Raw genomic sequence first — 16,408 nt, forward strand, 5'->3', positions numbered from 1 at the left:
ATCTTCATTAACTATCTCCCTGTGCTCTTCCCCACGTGCTCATTTGCTTTACAGTGGTAATTATTGCTGTTTTAAAATATGTTCGTTTTTCTTTGAGGACTTGTAGCCACTTCCCGTTACAAAGTACAGTACATACTATGCTGAACATAGAAAACACAAGACTAATTTCACATTGGTCTTGTACAACGGTGAAGAGATGCAGAGTAAGAGGCTGTTCAGGGGGAATCCGAGTTTCTATTTAGGCATGAGTTTCGCCTGTAACCCAGGAACTAAGAAGCCACTGCCTTAAACATGAGCAGTTCTGGAAAGCAATTTAGCCCCAGTTTTGTTTGTTGGTTGTTGGTTTGGTTTTGTTTTTTTTTTTTTTTTTTTCAACTGACATTGGACATTTTCCAAATGCATACCATACATCTGCTTAACACTACCAAAAAAATATTTCTTTTTTTCCTTTACCTTTACCGCATTTGTCTCAAAAAGACTTTTGCTTTAATAAAATAACACAAGCACACAAACTGCTTAAAGCTAACGGCCCAGCACAATCATAAGTACAACTCACAAAGCAACAGATGCTTTGTTAAACCTAATTATATTTTAAAAAAAGCAAATGTACATATTACAAGTGGAAAGGACTAAGCTTTGGAGGAAAATAAATCAAAAACAACGTTAGCTATATGTTCATTACGCTTACATAGCAGTAGCTGCTTCTGCATTCAAATGTGTTACTTGTAAATAAATTTACAGTTGCATTATATATTTGTTATGCTCTTGGTCTCAGTAAATCCATCATCTAATATTTAGATGTTACCAGCATATTCTCTCCCACAGCTGACCATCATGTAATAGAAAGACAGAACGGAACAGCGATTTGAAACAGTGACCAAACTCCAAATGCTGACTTAGAGCTTGTTATTTTAAATCATATTGTGTTTTAACTGAACTCTGTTTTTCAAACTATTCTCTTGTTCTATTTTCAACAAAAGGTACTCCAAATGATCATTCAGGTAGCAGGTTTTGTGTGGGAGATAAGCATAATCTGTGTGCATAGTCTCTATTACTGAGGGATGCAAGAGCACACCTTTTTTTTTTTCCTCAAGATTCTGTGTGGATCTATTTTGAGGGAGAAAAAAAAAAAAACAGAGAAAATGATCCTTTTGCATCTTAAAGCTTATTTAAGTTTGCATCCCTTTGTTTTCTTTACGTGTTACAGTATATTCCACCGCATGACTCCAGTTAGCGTGGAATTAAAATGCCTTTATTAAGCTTTAAATCGAGTGCATACCAACAGCATCACACTAGCACTAATGAAACACAGGCTCCCAGCACATTGAAAATGAGATTGTTAATTCAGAGGTAACCGGAGCTGGTTCCTGCCTTTGTGTGTTTGGCAATTCGGAAATCCCTGCAGTCAGTCTCTGTCCATTTGCACCTCAGCCAGCAAATGTGGCAAATTAAAAGGCAGCAGACCTGCATCACAGGTGGACACGGTTCAGTGAGCCACGGGCAGCAGCAAGGGTAGTGATGAGGTTTTCTAACACCGCAGTCCCCTCGGGCCTTCTGACCCTGGGACTTTCTGTTCTCACAGTCGGCCACAGCAAGGGCGGGCCCGATCCCCCCCAGCACCGCGCGCCCTCTGCTCCCGCTGCAGCCGTGCGGCACCGGGGCCCCGACAGGGACAGCCGAAACCCAGCAGCCACAGGCTGACCGACCCTTAGTCCTGCTTCTCCTACATAAAGACCATTCAATTCAGATGCCGTGACCCAAAGTATCATCCTCATTTCCCATGGGGACAGATGCAGAGGGGAAACAACAGTCCAGGTCCCAGCTCCGGGGACAGATGTACCCACATGGTTCACCCCCTCTGTAGGAGGATGCCGAAATGAGTTAAAGGTGCAGAGCTGGCCCTCGGGATTTTAAGAAATTAGGTGCATCCACCTTGCACGTCGCAGAAGAACAGCTCGTGCCCTGTGAGCTTTAGGGGCGTAACTACCTCTGCAGCATCACAAATGCTGGACTTGCTTTTGTGCCCCACGCCACCCCCACTGCACGCTGCCAGCCAGCTCAACCCGCAGTGCTGCTGCACCTCAGACCCGGAGGGCACAGAGCATCCTTAGTGTCTCCCTGTAACACCACTAAACTCATCTTGCTTCCAACAAACACCTTCCGAAACAGAAATACCATCCCACATACTGCACGGCAAAGGAGAAGAGCAGCTTTTGACTGATGGCAACACCCCAAACTTTTCTGCCTCTCCCAGCAGAGTTGAATTACAGCTGCCACTTCTAAGCAATTGCAGGTGCTGTCTGCTTCGCTGAAGGGAAAACACGGCATGAATTTACAACAAATACCAGTTCAAATCTTTCAAGTAACATTTGAAATCACTTTCTTTGTTGGTTTGATTGCTCACCATTATTGGTCCGGATCCATTCAGGGGCCAAGCTTCCTGCAGAGCTTATTGCCAAATATTACAAGTGCTTGAGATTCCAGTTTGCTCAGGCTGGGCAGGGTGCTCCCACTCACTCCAGAGGGAATGGCCTAAGCTGCGCTGGAGGGCTGTGGACCTCAGCCATGGCAATGCAGAGCTCTCCCCCCTCCTTTTTTTTTTAAAAAAATTTTTGGACATCATGCCTGGTGCCTTCCCCAGTGCCGAGGGCTCTGCCCCAGTCCCCCCAGAGCAGAGGACACCCGAGCAGTGCCCACCGCCACAGCTGAGAGCCACGGCCCAGCCTGCAGCACAAGGGCAGCCGAACCTGCAGCGCAAGGGCAGGCGCCTGGCACAGCTGGGGGAAGGTCCTTCACATCTCCAACACAGCCGCTGCCTAAAGCTGAAGCAGTCTTACTAGCCACCACATTCACCGAGGCTAAAACCCAAGAGTTGCTCCACTCATCCCTGCGCTCCAGATAGAAGTGTCCTTGGAAGAAGAAACCACCAAAATAAATTAAGGAGCATCCCATCCCATCTCGCACTGACACGAGCCTCTGTTGGAATTAAGACTCAACAACTGGCAATAGGATTCAAGCGGTTTCTAGCAGCAGGTCCAAGGTTACAAGCTCCTCTGCTTAGGACCAAGCCAAATCATCTTGCGCTGCTCTGCACCCACCCGGCCGCTGAGCTGGGATGGGAAGAGTCAGGAGGTGACACTCCAGCCTGGAGAAAGGGGAATGGGGGTGGTCCCCATGCTGGGCTGTGCCGAGCGCGGCAATCTAGTGCAGGAGAAGCAAGAAGCTCAGGCTATCACATTTAAAGGAAACTTCCCATGAATGCAGATGAAACAACAGTATCACTTGATGCTTTTAAGCCCAACCTCGTCTAATCCTATTCAGAGCAGCTCTGGGTGGGAAAGCAGCAGCAACACCCGAGTCCTGTACCCCTGGTCCCACTGCTGCTACCAGGGATGCAGCTCCAGCAGCCACGTGGGCTTTCCAATAGAAACCAGAGCTGCGATCAGCGGTGTTTCACCTGCCAGACCTCTCCGTCTTCCAAGGAAAGCAAAACCCGGCCTATTTGGCAGTCAGCCCTTTCCTTCAGAAACGAGCTGTCCCGGCTGGAGAGCTGGGAGCAACCGGCTGGATTTCTTCCAAAGAGCCTGGTCACAAAGCAACGGGAAAAAGCGTTAAGGGAAGAAATTTGCTCGGCAGCTACTGGCCAAGTGGCAAGGACTCAATCCTGATCAGTGCATCTCCAGCATCCGGCGTGCCCGGGGAGGAATGCAGACAGCACCCTCAAAGCTGCACCTTTCCAAAGCACCTTTTTCCCAGGCAACTCAACAGGTATTATACGATCGGATGCTGTAATATCATCAGTTAAGGTTTACATGTTTTAAAAGAAAATACTGGTAACCTGGTGGTACTTCTGCATCTGTGGGATCTGGTGGGATTTATTCCAGGTTTGGCTTTTCTGACAGGATGTGGAGTTTCATTACAAAGGCACAGGTATCAAATAAAACCAGCAACATTCTTTTAATTAAATATCCCAATAAAAAAATTAATGCTTAATTTAGGCTTTACGTATTCCTCCCTTATTAAGAGACTAGTGTTTGTTTTTTGGTTTTGTTTTTTTTTTTTTTTCCTATTTTTTTCCCCTCTGTAAAGGTTTTAGTGCAGTGATTATATAGCAACAGAAAAATAAACTAAAAAAAGGCACAAACTGTTTGTTTTTTTTTTTTTTCTTTCAACTTTTGCTAAGACTTTATATTTGTCTATTTTACTTCGGTTAATAAATCACTGAATGCAGCAAGAAAATATTCTGCCAATTTCTGTACACTATACAAAAACCCCTACCAACAGTACATTATTTCAGCTTCAGGAGAAATGTACAGCATAGAAAGACTTTTAAAAATATAGTGCCCCACACAGAAATTTTGTTAATTAAGCTCACGGTCTCTTGCTACAGTGCCCTTCACCACCCTCATTTCCCCCCTTATTGCAGGGACACACGCCGGGACTCCGCCCCTCCGGCTCCTGAGGGGCCGGGCCGAGCCCGAGCCCCGCCCCCAGCGCTGCCGGGTTGTGCCAAGCGGCGGCCCCGCCCCCCGGCCCCGCCCCCGGGCCCCGCCCCCCGGGCCCCGCCCCGCATCGCGGGCCGCGCTGCGCCCCAGCCGGGGGTCGGTGCTGCCGCCCCTCCGCCCGCCCCGGTCCCCGCTCCGCTCCCCACGCCGCCGCCCCCCCGGGGCTCTCCCGCCGGTGCTCCCCTTGTGTTTGCAAGTGCAACAAGCGCGGTTAACACGTGCTCCACCCGGTCATCAAGCTCATCGCGATAGGTGGTGGGGTTTTTTGCCCCTCCCCACACGCACATAATACTTCCTAAAATAGTAACTTTGTGTTTTTTTTTGTTTTTTTTTTTTTTTTTTTCCCCCCAGGAACTAAATTAATGGGATTTTCCCTTTAAATGTGTTAACAGAGCTGAACCCCTCCACCCACCCCAAATTAAGTGCAGCCAGAAATGGTTTTACGTATACTTCTGATACCACGTTTTAAAAATTAAAACCTACCGATCTTTTTCCCCAAGGCGTAATTCATGCAGAGTTGCTATTTGTTTAAATAAGTTATAAAAGTTGATATCTCAGGCTAGAAGAAGCTGTAGTCTTGGTTATTTTTTAGTTGGCAGGCACTGTACATACATACCGGGTACAGACACATGCCGAATCTGCTTTGCATTGCTTTTTGCATTGTACAATTCACAAATCTGACATCATTAAAGCAGTTAATTACCTTTGATGGAAGGCTGCAGTGAGGCCATCTACATTTATCAAACAAGCAGCTGGTTAAGATAAGTATGCTCTTCCCCCCCGACACCCCATACCCCCCTCCCCCCCACGGCACTCCCCAAAATGCTATTATCTGTCACACGTTGCTTCTCTGAAGTGGTTAAATTTGGTGCGCACATTAATGTGCAAATGTGTTGCCATAGGAACTGCAGCCTCCATTACGCCTCAATGACACCATTCAGCAAAAGCTAAAACTAAAAAATAATAACGACAACAACAAAAAACCCCCCTTAAAAATAAAATAAAAAACAAACAAACAAAAAACCCCCAAAAGGCAGCAAAGAGAAAGTCCAACGCACATGCGGAGTCTGGCCCAGGACTGCAGGTTACGCGTGGCTACAGAACAGCGCAGGAGATATTTAGGTTTGATCTTAACTTCACACTATGGTACAATGGGGCTCAGAGTTCAGCCGGTCCGAGTCTGTGCTGGCTTAGGAAGGAGGGGGGGGGATGGAGCGGAGTCGTGGTTACCGGATGCACCCAGGGTCTCTCAGACATTTGGCAGAATGAGGCACATCCAAAAAAAGTGCAACACCAGTGCCGTGGTGGCAGTGCGATGTGTTTGAGTGCGTGCACGCGCTTTCCTCTTCATGCATTGTAGCAAGCAGGTTGGGGCAGGGGAGGGTTGGCCCCCCACCTTTTCTTTGAAAACTATTAACCAGTAAATAACGGTAAGACAAATGCATATTCTACTTACTGGTGCATGAAATACTGAAAACTGCATTCAAGTAATATTTCTGCACTATTATGAATGCATCACTAATGTTATCTTACATTTGGAAAAGGAGAGGACTATGTACACCAGAGCAGTGGTACTAGTCTGCAGTTTAGTTTCTGTGCTTTGAGGAGGTACCTGGGAAGGAGAGGCCGCTGCTCCGCTCCGCTCTGCCCCGCCGGGTCGCAGGACTCCCAGCACCACCACCTACAGCATGCGAGGAAGGAGCGCTGCTCGGCCGGCCGATCGAGCTGCACGGAGCAAACCAAAAGATGACGTGAGGGAACGAAAACTCAACCCAAAATTGGCAAATCAACAGTGATGAGAAATAGAAGGGTAATTTGTTATTTTTGAAGGGAGAGGAGGAGGAAAAAAAAAATATTTTTTTTTTTTTTTTTGTGTGTGTGTGTGTTTGGTTGGCTGGGTTTTTTTATTCTTCCCGCAGCTGCAGGCGGTAGCGGTGGTAGCGGAGTTGGAAAAACATTCTCTCCAGTAAGGAGCGCGTCATCCCCGGCAGGGCGTAATGTTCGACGACACCCACGTGCTTGAACCCCAAGGACTCGTAGAGCTTGTGGGCTGCCATCTTCACGGCCGTGGTTCCCAGCACGACAGAGGAGTAGTTGTTGAGCATAGCGAACTCCAGCACTTTGCGGCCCAGGGCCTTGGCGATCCCTTTGCCGCGGTAGTTGGAGTCGACGGACATGCGGCGCAGCTCCACCGTGTTGTCTTCCTCGTTGCCCCGCGCTGCCACGATCCCCACCACGTTGCCGTCCAGGACGGCGACCCAGAAGCAGGAGCCTGTGGGAGATAAAGCAGCACATGTTGCTGCCGGCCAGCCCGGAGGGGCAAGGCAGGCAAAGCGCCTGTTGACGAACACAGCGCTGGGAGCTGGGCTTGGGGTCCGAAATCACCTCTCTGACACACATGGGGACTAACGATCTCCATAAATAGGGACCACACTTTATCTTTTGAATGTAGGGAATGTTGTTTTCCCAAGGAAAAACGCACAGGGAAGTCACTCCAAAACAAAACGAGACTCCTAAGGGCCAAGCGTTATGAAGCACATTTGGCTGCCATCGCACACCAGTAACGATCCTTGGCTCACGGTGGCACGACGGGTAACTACTGACCCGCGCTCAGTCACGTAACTCCACTGCAGTGAGCCCCAGATCCCTCCCAGCACAGCACAACCCATCTCTGGCTGCTCGTTGCATCCCACCCGGAGCCCCAGCAGCAGCACGGGCAGCCCCTCGTGCGCTTTGCTGCCCAACTCCTTTACTGGGTGTCACACGTTCCAGCGGCTCTCGTCTCCAGGTGAAGGGCTCGCCGGCGGCGTGGGCGGCACATCCCCGGGCTCACCAGCACATCACGGTGCTCCGGGCAGACCTGCGGTCCCCGGAGCGAGCAAGAGCCCGCGGGGGAGAAGCGTCCTCGGCGGTTCGAGAGCGCAGGGCCCAACTGGGATGACAGTGCTGTGGCGAGGGGCTGGCAGCCAGCTGGGAACGGGACGGGAGCCCCCGTGCTGGGACACGGCAGGCAGGGCTGGGGCACAGGGAGGTGGCGGAGCCTCCCTGGGGCTGGGAAACCTGAGCCTGCACTGGGCCAGGCACCAAGCCACGGGCCCAACCTCCTGCCGCCCGCTTCTCCACCCACAAGGACCTGAGATGAAAGGGTGACAGTATGAAAGGGTCACAATAAATGACTGCTTGGCTTTTTTCTGAACTCTCCCCATGCACATCTGGATATGTAAAAGCATCCTCCCCTTGAAGCTTTCAGGAGCTCAGTGCAGGACCTGCTTAAGACAGCTTCAAATAGAAAATCCAAACTGGGCAGCAAGAGTAAGAAACCGAGACCATGAAAGCCAGCAGAGAACTAACAGGAAAAAATGCCATATACACCCTCAGAAAGAGCATCTCCCGTGCACAGCCAAGATCACGCTCACCCACTCCTTTTTCCCCACAGGTTGAGGTGCTTGTGCCCGGGTCTCCCTTGCTTTGGAGCTGCTGCTCCTCTGTTGGCACGTGCCAGGCGAGAGCATCTCGCAAGCCAGGAATGCAGTGCTTGTGCAACTCGGGCCAAAACCGTGCACTTTCAGCAGGCAAAACCAGCCCACCCTTAACTGCGCCCTGGCACCGGTCAGCAGGCACACTGCTCCAGGAATGAGCATGTGGCTTAAACAGTCTGTGCTTTTAGGGGTGCAGGGGGTCAGCGCTGCCACTCTGCCATGGGGCTGAAGGGTCTGTAGGGCAAATGCTGCTTTCAAGAGGTCAGAGAAAAAAACTATCTAATCAAAAAGCCCAGCAGCCTGACGGACACCCAGTTAGGCTTGGGGAGAGCAACTCGGGGTCCCAAGCACTCTGACCACAGCCCGTTATAAAGCTCAAAAAACACTGGACCTCGCTGAAGAGAGGCACCAACAGCACCCCATCCCCCTGCTTGTAATGGCCAGCAAACATTAAAGATGATACAATTAGAAACTGTTCTAACTCTGGAGTGTTACAGCATCACTTGGCCTCACCAGCAAGGGGACCTGGAAAAAAAAAAAAAATCCCAACCGAAAGCCAAATTAAATTCAAGTAATGAAATACTCAGGTCTTAACTAAAGATCTTTACAGAAAATCCCAGTGAAGGAAAAGCATCTTCAATTGAACTTGAAAAGACTAATGCTGTCAGCACAGGGCAACTGCGATCTTAGCTTGGAAATTACTTAATTAACACCCAAGAAAGCCACTATTCAATTATGGCAGCTAACTAGAGGCACTGACAGGTCTCTTGCCAAGCAAAGTGCTGATTTTCAGTGTTCACGAGGAGCACAGCTTCATCTGGAAGAAGAGGACCCCATCACAGGAGAAACCTCTGGCACACCATGACCTGCCACACGCTAAGCAGAAGAAAACTTGACTTGGGCAGCAGCTCCATCTTTAGCATCTACCATGCCAACTGCCCCAACCCAAGCACGTGGCACATCTCTGCAAGGACCAGCATTAAACAGCCTGGGTGGGTGCTCAGGGGTGCACAGCACCGCTCCCTCTGCAGAATGGGTGGTGGTGGGAAACAAATCAGGCAACTCAGAGTCCTTTGTTACTGGAGGAGAGCAAAGCACAGGGCAGCAGAGGTCTCCCAGGCTGCTGCCTGCAGCACCAATGTACCTTGCAACTCGGCAAAGTCATCAGAAAGAAATGGCTGAGGTCTTCCACGCTTCACCACAGCACAGCCCAGCTGCCGAGGAAAAGCTGGGCACAAACAAAGCACGGGGAACCAGCCCAGGTTCAACCCAGCACGCCGGGCTTGTCCCCACCTTTGGACAGACGCACAGCTCCAGCGACACTCGCTTCAGTTCCCACTGTGAGCGAGTCATTATGCTGTTGCTATCTAGGTCAACAGCTAATTTTTAAAACACCAGGACCCATCCTGACCCACTTATCGTGAGCAGTTAAGATTCCTCTCCTCTGCTGCCGCGTTGACAATGCGGCTTGTTCCCCTGCATTCACCTGGATCTCAAAACGTTGATTTATTCAGACACGATCCCAGACGAAGACCTATAAGTGCTGAAACCCAGCAGTCACCTTCCCTCTGAATACAAATCGCAGGGCTGAGAGCTCACTGCTCTCTGCTCCACAACGCTGTTTTTAACCTGCTCATCACGTGGCAGCTCTGCCCAACGCACCCCCCAGCCCATCCATCACGCTTCTGGCCGCACGACAAGCACCCCATGAAATTGGGGGCGCAGCGACCCTCACCCCTACATGCGTGGCTACCAATTTCAGCTCCTGCGGTGTAGTCCAAAAAGGGGGTTCGTGAGTCTCCCCATGTTTGTTTCGAGGAGCAGAGGTGGGATGCTCCCCCGGGGGTACACGGTGCTGTGCCCAGCACCCATCCAGTCCTGAGGCAGCCCCAAAAAGCGCCACAGAGCAGCCATCAACTGGTGCCTGTTGAGCTGCAGCCAGTGGCACAGCCACCACAACCCTCTCATCCAGCCCTGTGCACGACAACTCCTCCTGGAGCTGCTTCTTCAGCAAGTCTGCCTCATTTTCCTCAAACCAGAGATGCCAATCTAGGTTCCTCTCAGCCCAAAGTTATGTGATCACTTCCCTGATTGCTTCCCGCTTTTATTCCCAATTTTCCCTTCTTAGCAAGCACCTCTCCTCTGTACCCACCAAGCTCAAGAGGCTGCTAAAGCTCACTCAGCAACACTTCCCACATTTGTAAAACAGCACGTTTCTAGTATTTTTGGGTCTTCTGCCTATTTAAAACCCAAATCTGGCATGCCCACCACGGCAGAGCCCACAAGTCCCTTCACACCCCCAGCCCCCTCCAACCACCCTCCAGGATGGAGGCCTCACCCTCACACCCATCCACCCTGGTGGGGACCAGCCTGGTTGCAAGTAGCATGACAGCAAACACGCACTCCTTGTTAGTTTTTACTTACAACTTTAAAGCTTAATTATAATGATTTTGAGTTCAACGTGAAAAGAAATACTATCTGGCACATCTCCCAGTGTGTTGTGCATGCAACGCTTATAATTAGAAGCAGACAGGACACATCTGCTCAAACAATGCAAGTTGCATTCAGCTCTTGTTTACACCAGCGCCATCAATCCCCAAGACTTTTCCCCTACTGCCCACCTCGTGTCTGCATCTGCTCTGGGGATCTCCAGTGGCCAGATCCATCAGCCTGCTAAAGATACCTCAAGTTTTCAAAGGTGGCTACAATGTTTTCAGCAATTCTAGCCAGTTGCAGCTCCTCTCATCATACCCACTCTTCCAGCAGCACTTACTCTGGAGCAACGTGAAAGCACCCTGGGAAAACCACCCCACACTGCCACCCCCCAGGGGCTGCGGGGGTGGTGGTGGGGAAATGTCTCTTCCCCATTTTTTCTGGATCCAGGGGATTGACTCAGAGCCTGTCTTGGTTTTGCACTTATTCATACCTACCATGAAATAAAATTAACTTCATCTCACCTGTCAGTAATGAGCAACAGCCTTGTTTGCAGTGCTATTAATAGCAGGAGCTGACGATTTACTCTCTCTCACACTGCTATCTGAAAATAATCACTGCTGCAAAGATAAACACAAGCCCTGATGGCTACGACTCTCCCTGCCCTTCAGATACTCGTCTCGTGGCAGCGTCTGTCTCTACCTTCTCTCTCATCTGCCTCCGTCTCCTGGGGTCCTCCTGTCAACTCATGGCTATAGTCATCCAAAGCCCTTCCAGCTCACTCCAAGGTCTGTTCTTTGTGGACATCTTGCATTCAACTACAGATGCCCTGTGAATGCCCCTTGGGAATACTGGAGGCACCTACTGGAGGCACGAGCTGTTTCCAGCCGAACACCAAGCCTCTTTGCAGCACTGTCCCTTACCTCCCAATTCAACCCGGTCAGTCTGGGCTGCCAACAGGCAAAGGTGAGGACAAGCACCCACGGAAAGGCCACCACCACTTCGCTTAGCCCTCTCCACTCCCCCAGCATGCTGCCTCACCATGCAGAGTCTCCACTTGAGGAACTCAGGTGATAGCAGTAATAAAGGAATAAGTTTTTTATGATGACAGGGGTGAGACATGGGTACAGGTTTCCCGGAGAAGCTGTGGGTGCTCCATCTCTGGAAGTCTTCAAGGTCAGGTTGGACAGGGCTTTGAGCAACCTGATCTATTGAAAGATGTTCCTGCCCATGGCAGATGGGTTGGACTAGATGATCTTTAATGGTCTCTTCCAGCCCAACCCATTTTATGAAGAAACCCCAAACCTTGCGATGTATGCATCTACAAAAAAGGCACAAAATGGCTGTGATATGCGTAACAAAGAAGATGATTTGGGGTTATTCGTGCTTCAAGGCAAGGTCAGACATAGTCTTTCAGATGATGGCACCCCAGGCCTGAAAGCACACACTTCCAGTGTCTTTCTGCTCTAAATTTAAGGATAATTCCCAGCTTCTGAGGGCTAGAAGAGAATATTCTTCTAATCTATCCACCACTCTTCTGCAGCACAAGCTCAGGCTCCACACGCCGCCGCCGGCCCCACAGCCCAAGGATTTCCCCAGAGCAGTGGCACCGTGCTGGCTGCTTATCCTCCACCCAAAGCACCCACCACTCCTGCCCAAGGACACGCCGTGTGATCCCCAGGCTGTGCTTGCAAGCCTCCTCTCCCGCTCTCCTCCACTGTCATGAGCTGCACAGCTTTCCCCCACGCAGCCAATGAGGATGGTGGGTGAAAATAAATTCATTTATTTTTGCTGCAAATTCTTCTACACTCTTTGGTGAATAAAAGGCCGGTGGGTGGATGGGTGGAAAGATTGGAGCCAAAAGCAATAGCAGAGAGTACTGCTAGAAGAGGGGGAAAATGAGACATCAGCTTTCCCCACCAGCATGAGTCCTACATGATTGACTACATCAGGTTCCCACAGCTTTCTTAAGTCCCTTAGTGCTCAAGGACTGCTACCCTGAAGACCAGAATTTAACAGCAGCATGTTGCTCTGAAAAAGCAAAGCTCTGTCTTCCAGATACTTTTAAAATCCATTGTTTTCTAGTAAATTCTAGTCTTTCCACAGGAGCAAGCAAAGCTCTGACGCCCCAGAACATCCTCAACTCACACTCGGGTCCTCGCAGGTACCAGTACCCACACACTGAGGGGTGAGGGGCTGAGACAGGTAAAACCTGCGCCTGCTTTCCACAGGGCTGGAGAGAGGACAGAGCAGCTCCTGTGGCCACCACTCACTGCTGGTGTTAATTTTGCATGGGTGGGGTTGCACCCCGGTGGGAAGGAGTTTTCCTTGGAAGCTCAGCACAGGGCAAATATGGAAACCTTGCCCAGAAGCAGACCAGTCTATTCCCTCTTTCTTCAAGGGTAGCATTGCTATGTCCCACAGCCAAGCTCTTATGAACTCTGAGGGTTATTCATAGAACACAATTTCTAGACAGACATACAACTTCTCAAGGAAATCTCCCTTCAAACACAGACTGTAATTTTCATTTCTGCTTTAGCATGTCAGTGATACAAATATGAGCAATTCCCCTCCCGGCTCAAAGCTGTCCCAGGTGACATCCTCAGAGCATTGTCCAGAAGTGGGGAACAGCAGAACCACTCAGCAGCCACCACCACCACTGCTGGGAACCCACCAGGTGAATGCCAGCTCCTCTGCATGCTTACAGCAGAGCCAGGAAAGCATCTGAAGACTGGCCACGGTGAGAAACGGAAGCTGATTTTAAGAGAAACTCTGGACAGCCCCGCTGAAATTAAAAATTAGGAGCCTGCATCCCTGGCAGAGATGTAATGTGCAGGTGTGAGCTCCGAGAGGGGAGGGAGGCTGCCCACAGACTTGGTGTGTGTCTTCAGGCCTTTGCTGGGAGAAGCAGCATTCTGCACAGAGCAAACACCCGTCTCTATCCTAGATTTTCCCCCCAGCCTGCTACAAAGGGGCGAAAGGAAGGGGAAAACCAAACACAAAAAACCAAAGATCATTCCTGTGCTTCCCATAGGGCAGGACCTGCAATTGCCTGCGTCCCTCGCTCTTGGTATACCTACATACAAGCTTAGCTAAAGTGACAGGCTTGCTAAATCCCAGAGATCTGAATGTCCCCAAACTCTGAGACCCACTGACGTACTGCGGCATGGCCCGGTGCAACACCACTGCATGGAAATATCCAGACAGAGGAAATGCAACATGCTGTTGCATCATGAAGCTTTAAGTATTGCCTTTGGAGTCACTTGCTCAGCCTCCTGTGCCATCGTTTGGTGTGATTTTGGCCAGAGAAGCAGCTATTTCTGCCAAGCAGGGGTGGTCTGAGTAAGGCAATAAAGAGGGAACCAGGGGGTGTCCTGCAAGCGTTGTGCAATTATTACTTATTTATAGATAACCAGTTAAAGAGTCCCAAAGTTCAGTGTCTTGCCTCTCCTCCTGCCAGCACTATTTACGCACGTTGCTTGAAGCGAGCCAGGCCATGCACAGCAGCAAGCAGAGTCCCCAGCCCAAAGCTGGCTGGGCCATGGCTGTGTATTGCTGATGCCATTTAAATCCCTGCCCTTTTATCCTGTCTGGGTTTTGAAGAGGGAGCAGAGGAACTTGGCATTTGAGGCAACTCTCCCTCCTCCTTCCCCTCCATCCTCAGTGAACCACAGGGCAGACCAGCCAAATTGCATCAACATCAAGGGAAAAAGGAGGCTCTTTTGGGGAGCGTGTAGCTGCCGTGATGTGAATGCTGCCAGAGGGAGGAGCTTGGGGCACAGGCATGGCACATCAGCTGCCGCCGGTGACACAGACACAGGCAGCTCAGGCACAGGGACTAACCATGGACAGGCAACAGCTGTACCTGCTACTGACTGCAGTTGCTCAACTAGCCAGGATGGGGAGGGATTTATTTCTCTGTTTATGAGGCACATTATTATCCTATTATCTCTCCTTACCTCCATATTCCCCATGTCTGTAGTTTCTCTCCCTTCCACCTTTCTAGTTCCCTGTGGCTTCAAGCAGGGCTGCGTAACAGCTCCCACAACTTCTGCTAATAACTCTACACTTGACTTCAGTTAAAAGGCATTCCTAGAGGGCTCCTACAAAATAATGGCATTTCAGAGTAGTATATGGCCATGGAAGCCAGGTGAGATGCAAGAGACCTTGACTCAGACACTCCTAACACCCGTGAGCATCCCTCTGCACCAGATAAGGCCCAGGCATGGGGAACAAAAAAATGTCAGGGACACACAAGAATTATTCATGCACGAAATTAGAAATGCTGTGGGACCCCTTCCTTCCCATAAATAGCTCCACATAACCTACCGCCGCAGGATTCATTGCCCTGTTATAAATAATTCCCTGCTGGAAGAGCACACGGCAGTGCATCTATATGCCAAGGGTGGGTGACACCCCTTGATTCATGGGACATCTGGGCAGCAGGCAATGAGATCACCTACACAGCACGAAAAGAGATGGATGGTTTGGTCCCAAGCAACCAGCTCAGCTGCTTCTCCATCTGCCTTGTTTTCCATCCTTGCTACTTTTCACCTTTGTTGTGAGGGTTGAAGCTACTTGCAACCAATTTTAAGCTCAGGCAAAGCCTCCAAAGCTGCCATCAGCAGGGGATGGTTGGGATGACAGTGACATCCAGCATTTGACCTGCAACACAGCCACAGCACAGTTCGATGCAAATTTGCTACCAGAAACACCATGACCACAACCCACAACAGCAATGGGTCTCAAGCCACCCCAGAAGAATTCAGAGGTGACCTCTGCAGCTGATAAATCTGAGCATAAAATGAGACACAAGGAGGTGATGGGCTTTTGGACTGCAGGCAACAGCTGGCCTAAACATCTGTGCAAACCTAAAAGCGTATTTGGATTCAGACTGGTATATGCCATAAAGTGCCACCGCTGATAAACCTGGAGCAGCAGCACACACTGCACAGGTGACAGTCCCACCGGGAGTTTTTGCTGCAGGCCAGCTTTACCTTCACCTGGGGATGGAAAGGGTAGTGGGGTTGCAATTTAGAGTAACAATATGAGAGCAGACTTTCATCAGTGCCTGCTCCATGCTCCCTGATGAAGCTGGTCCGTCCTCAAAAGCACCCAGCTACTTTATCACAGGTATTCCATTTTGGGGTGTCCAAGCCCCTGGAAAACCCTGTAGATGTCAACAGCTAGCTATAGTTTACTTTCACTCTAATATTTTGACTGGAAAAAAGAAAAGCATGTTCTGTAGCAAATGGACTTCAGAAAGTGGCCAGGTTTGGTCCTAAACAGCATCTCCTGCTGTCACTGCTGCAGATATAACCCAGCAGACATTTCTATCTTAAAATCTTTGCTTCAAACCTCACCCCGTTCCTCTGAAACATCTATATGACAGTTCCTACCCATGCACCTTACTTGCCTAAAGCTTCCAGAGGACCCAACCTGGATGCCTGGATCAACGCAAGCTGTTAGTGGCCATACCCCATATGCCAGCACTTCATGGCTTGATGTTTTTCAAACAGGCTTCAGTCCCACAAGGACCAGAGTGTCACCACGCGTGACAGCACCGGGGGAGCTCAGCAAAGCCCTGCGAAGAGCTTGGCACATCTCAGGAACAGGCTTTTGATGAGACAGCTAGAAATTCAGGCAATGCTGCAGACGGGGTAAAGACAGCCCTTCCAGCACATTTCACAGGGTGCTATATTAAGAAGTGCAACAGCAGGACTTTAAAATCTTATATCTGGCTTTTTGTTGGCCATGATACACCTTGAAAAGCAAAGACTGTAATAAAGCCAACATATAACAACTGTTCAAGAAAAAGCTGCAGAAGCAGTTATGGGGGATTAGAAGTACCCTGGTTATCAGGGCATATTTAGCCTGGGGTCCATCACTCTGTTCTCCACTATTGAAAAGGACATGCTACAGAGAAAGGAGAGACAAAACCACCGATGTTGTGATTGGGGTCTACCTGCTGGGTCATCAAGAGAAAGCAGT

At 49.8% G+C, this 16,408-nt stretch overlaps 1 protein-coding gene across 1 annotated transcript in view; it reads right to left on the reverse strand.

Annotated features, from left to right (window-relative positions):
- Nucleotides 1-323: 323 nt before the first annotated feature.
- NAT8L (N-acetyltransferase 8 like) overlaps nt 324-16,408 on the reverse strand; it is a 34,651-nt gene continuing 18,566 nt past the window's right edge. Inside the window, exon 3 of the mRNA XM_032987431.2 lies at nt 324-6,777. Within this exon, the coding sequence (XP_032843322.1) occupies nt 6,410-6,777 (368 nt within the window). The 3' untranslated portion in view covers nt 324-6,409. The remainder of the gene's footprint in view (nt 6,778-16,408) is intronic.

The sequence above is a fragment of the Tyto alba genome, unplaced genomic scaffold, assembly GCF_018691265.1.
Source record: "Tyto alba isolate M040663 unplaced genomic scaffold, T.alba_DEE_v4.0 Super-Scaffold_6, whole genome shotgun sequence".
Classification (NCBI taxonomy): Eukaryota; Metazoa; Chordata; class Aves; order Strigiformes; family Tytonidae; genus Tyto; species Tyto alba.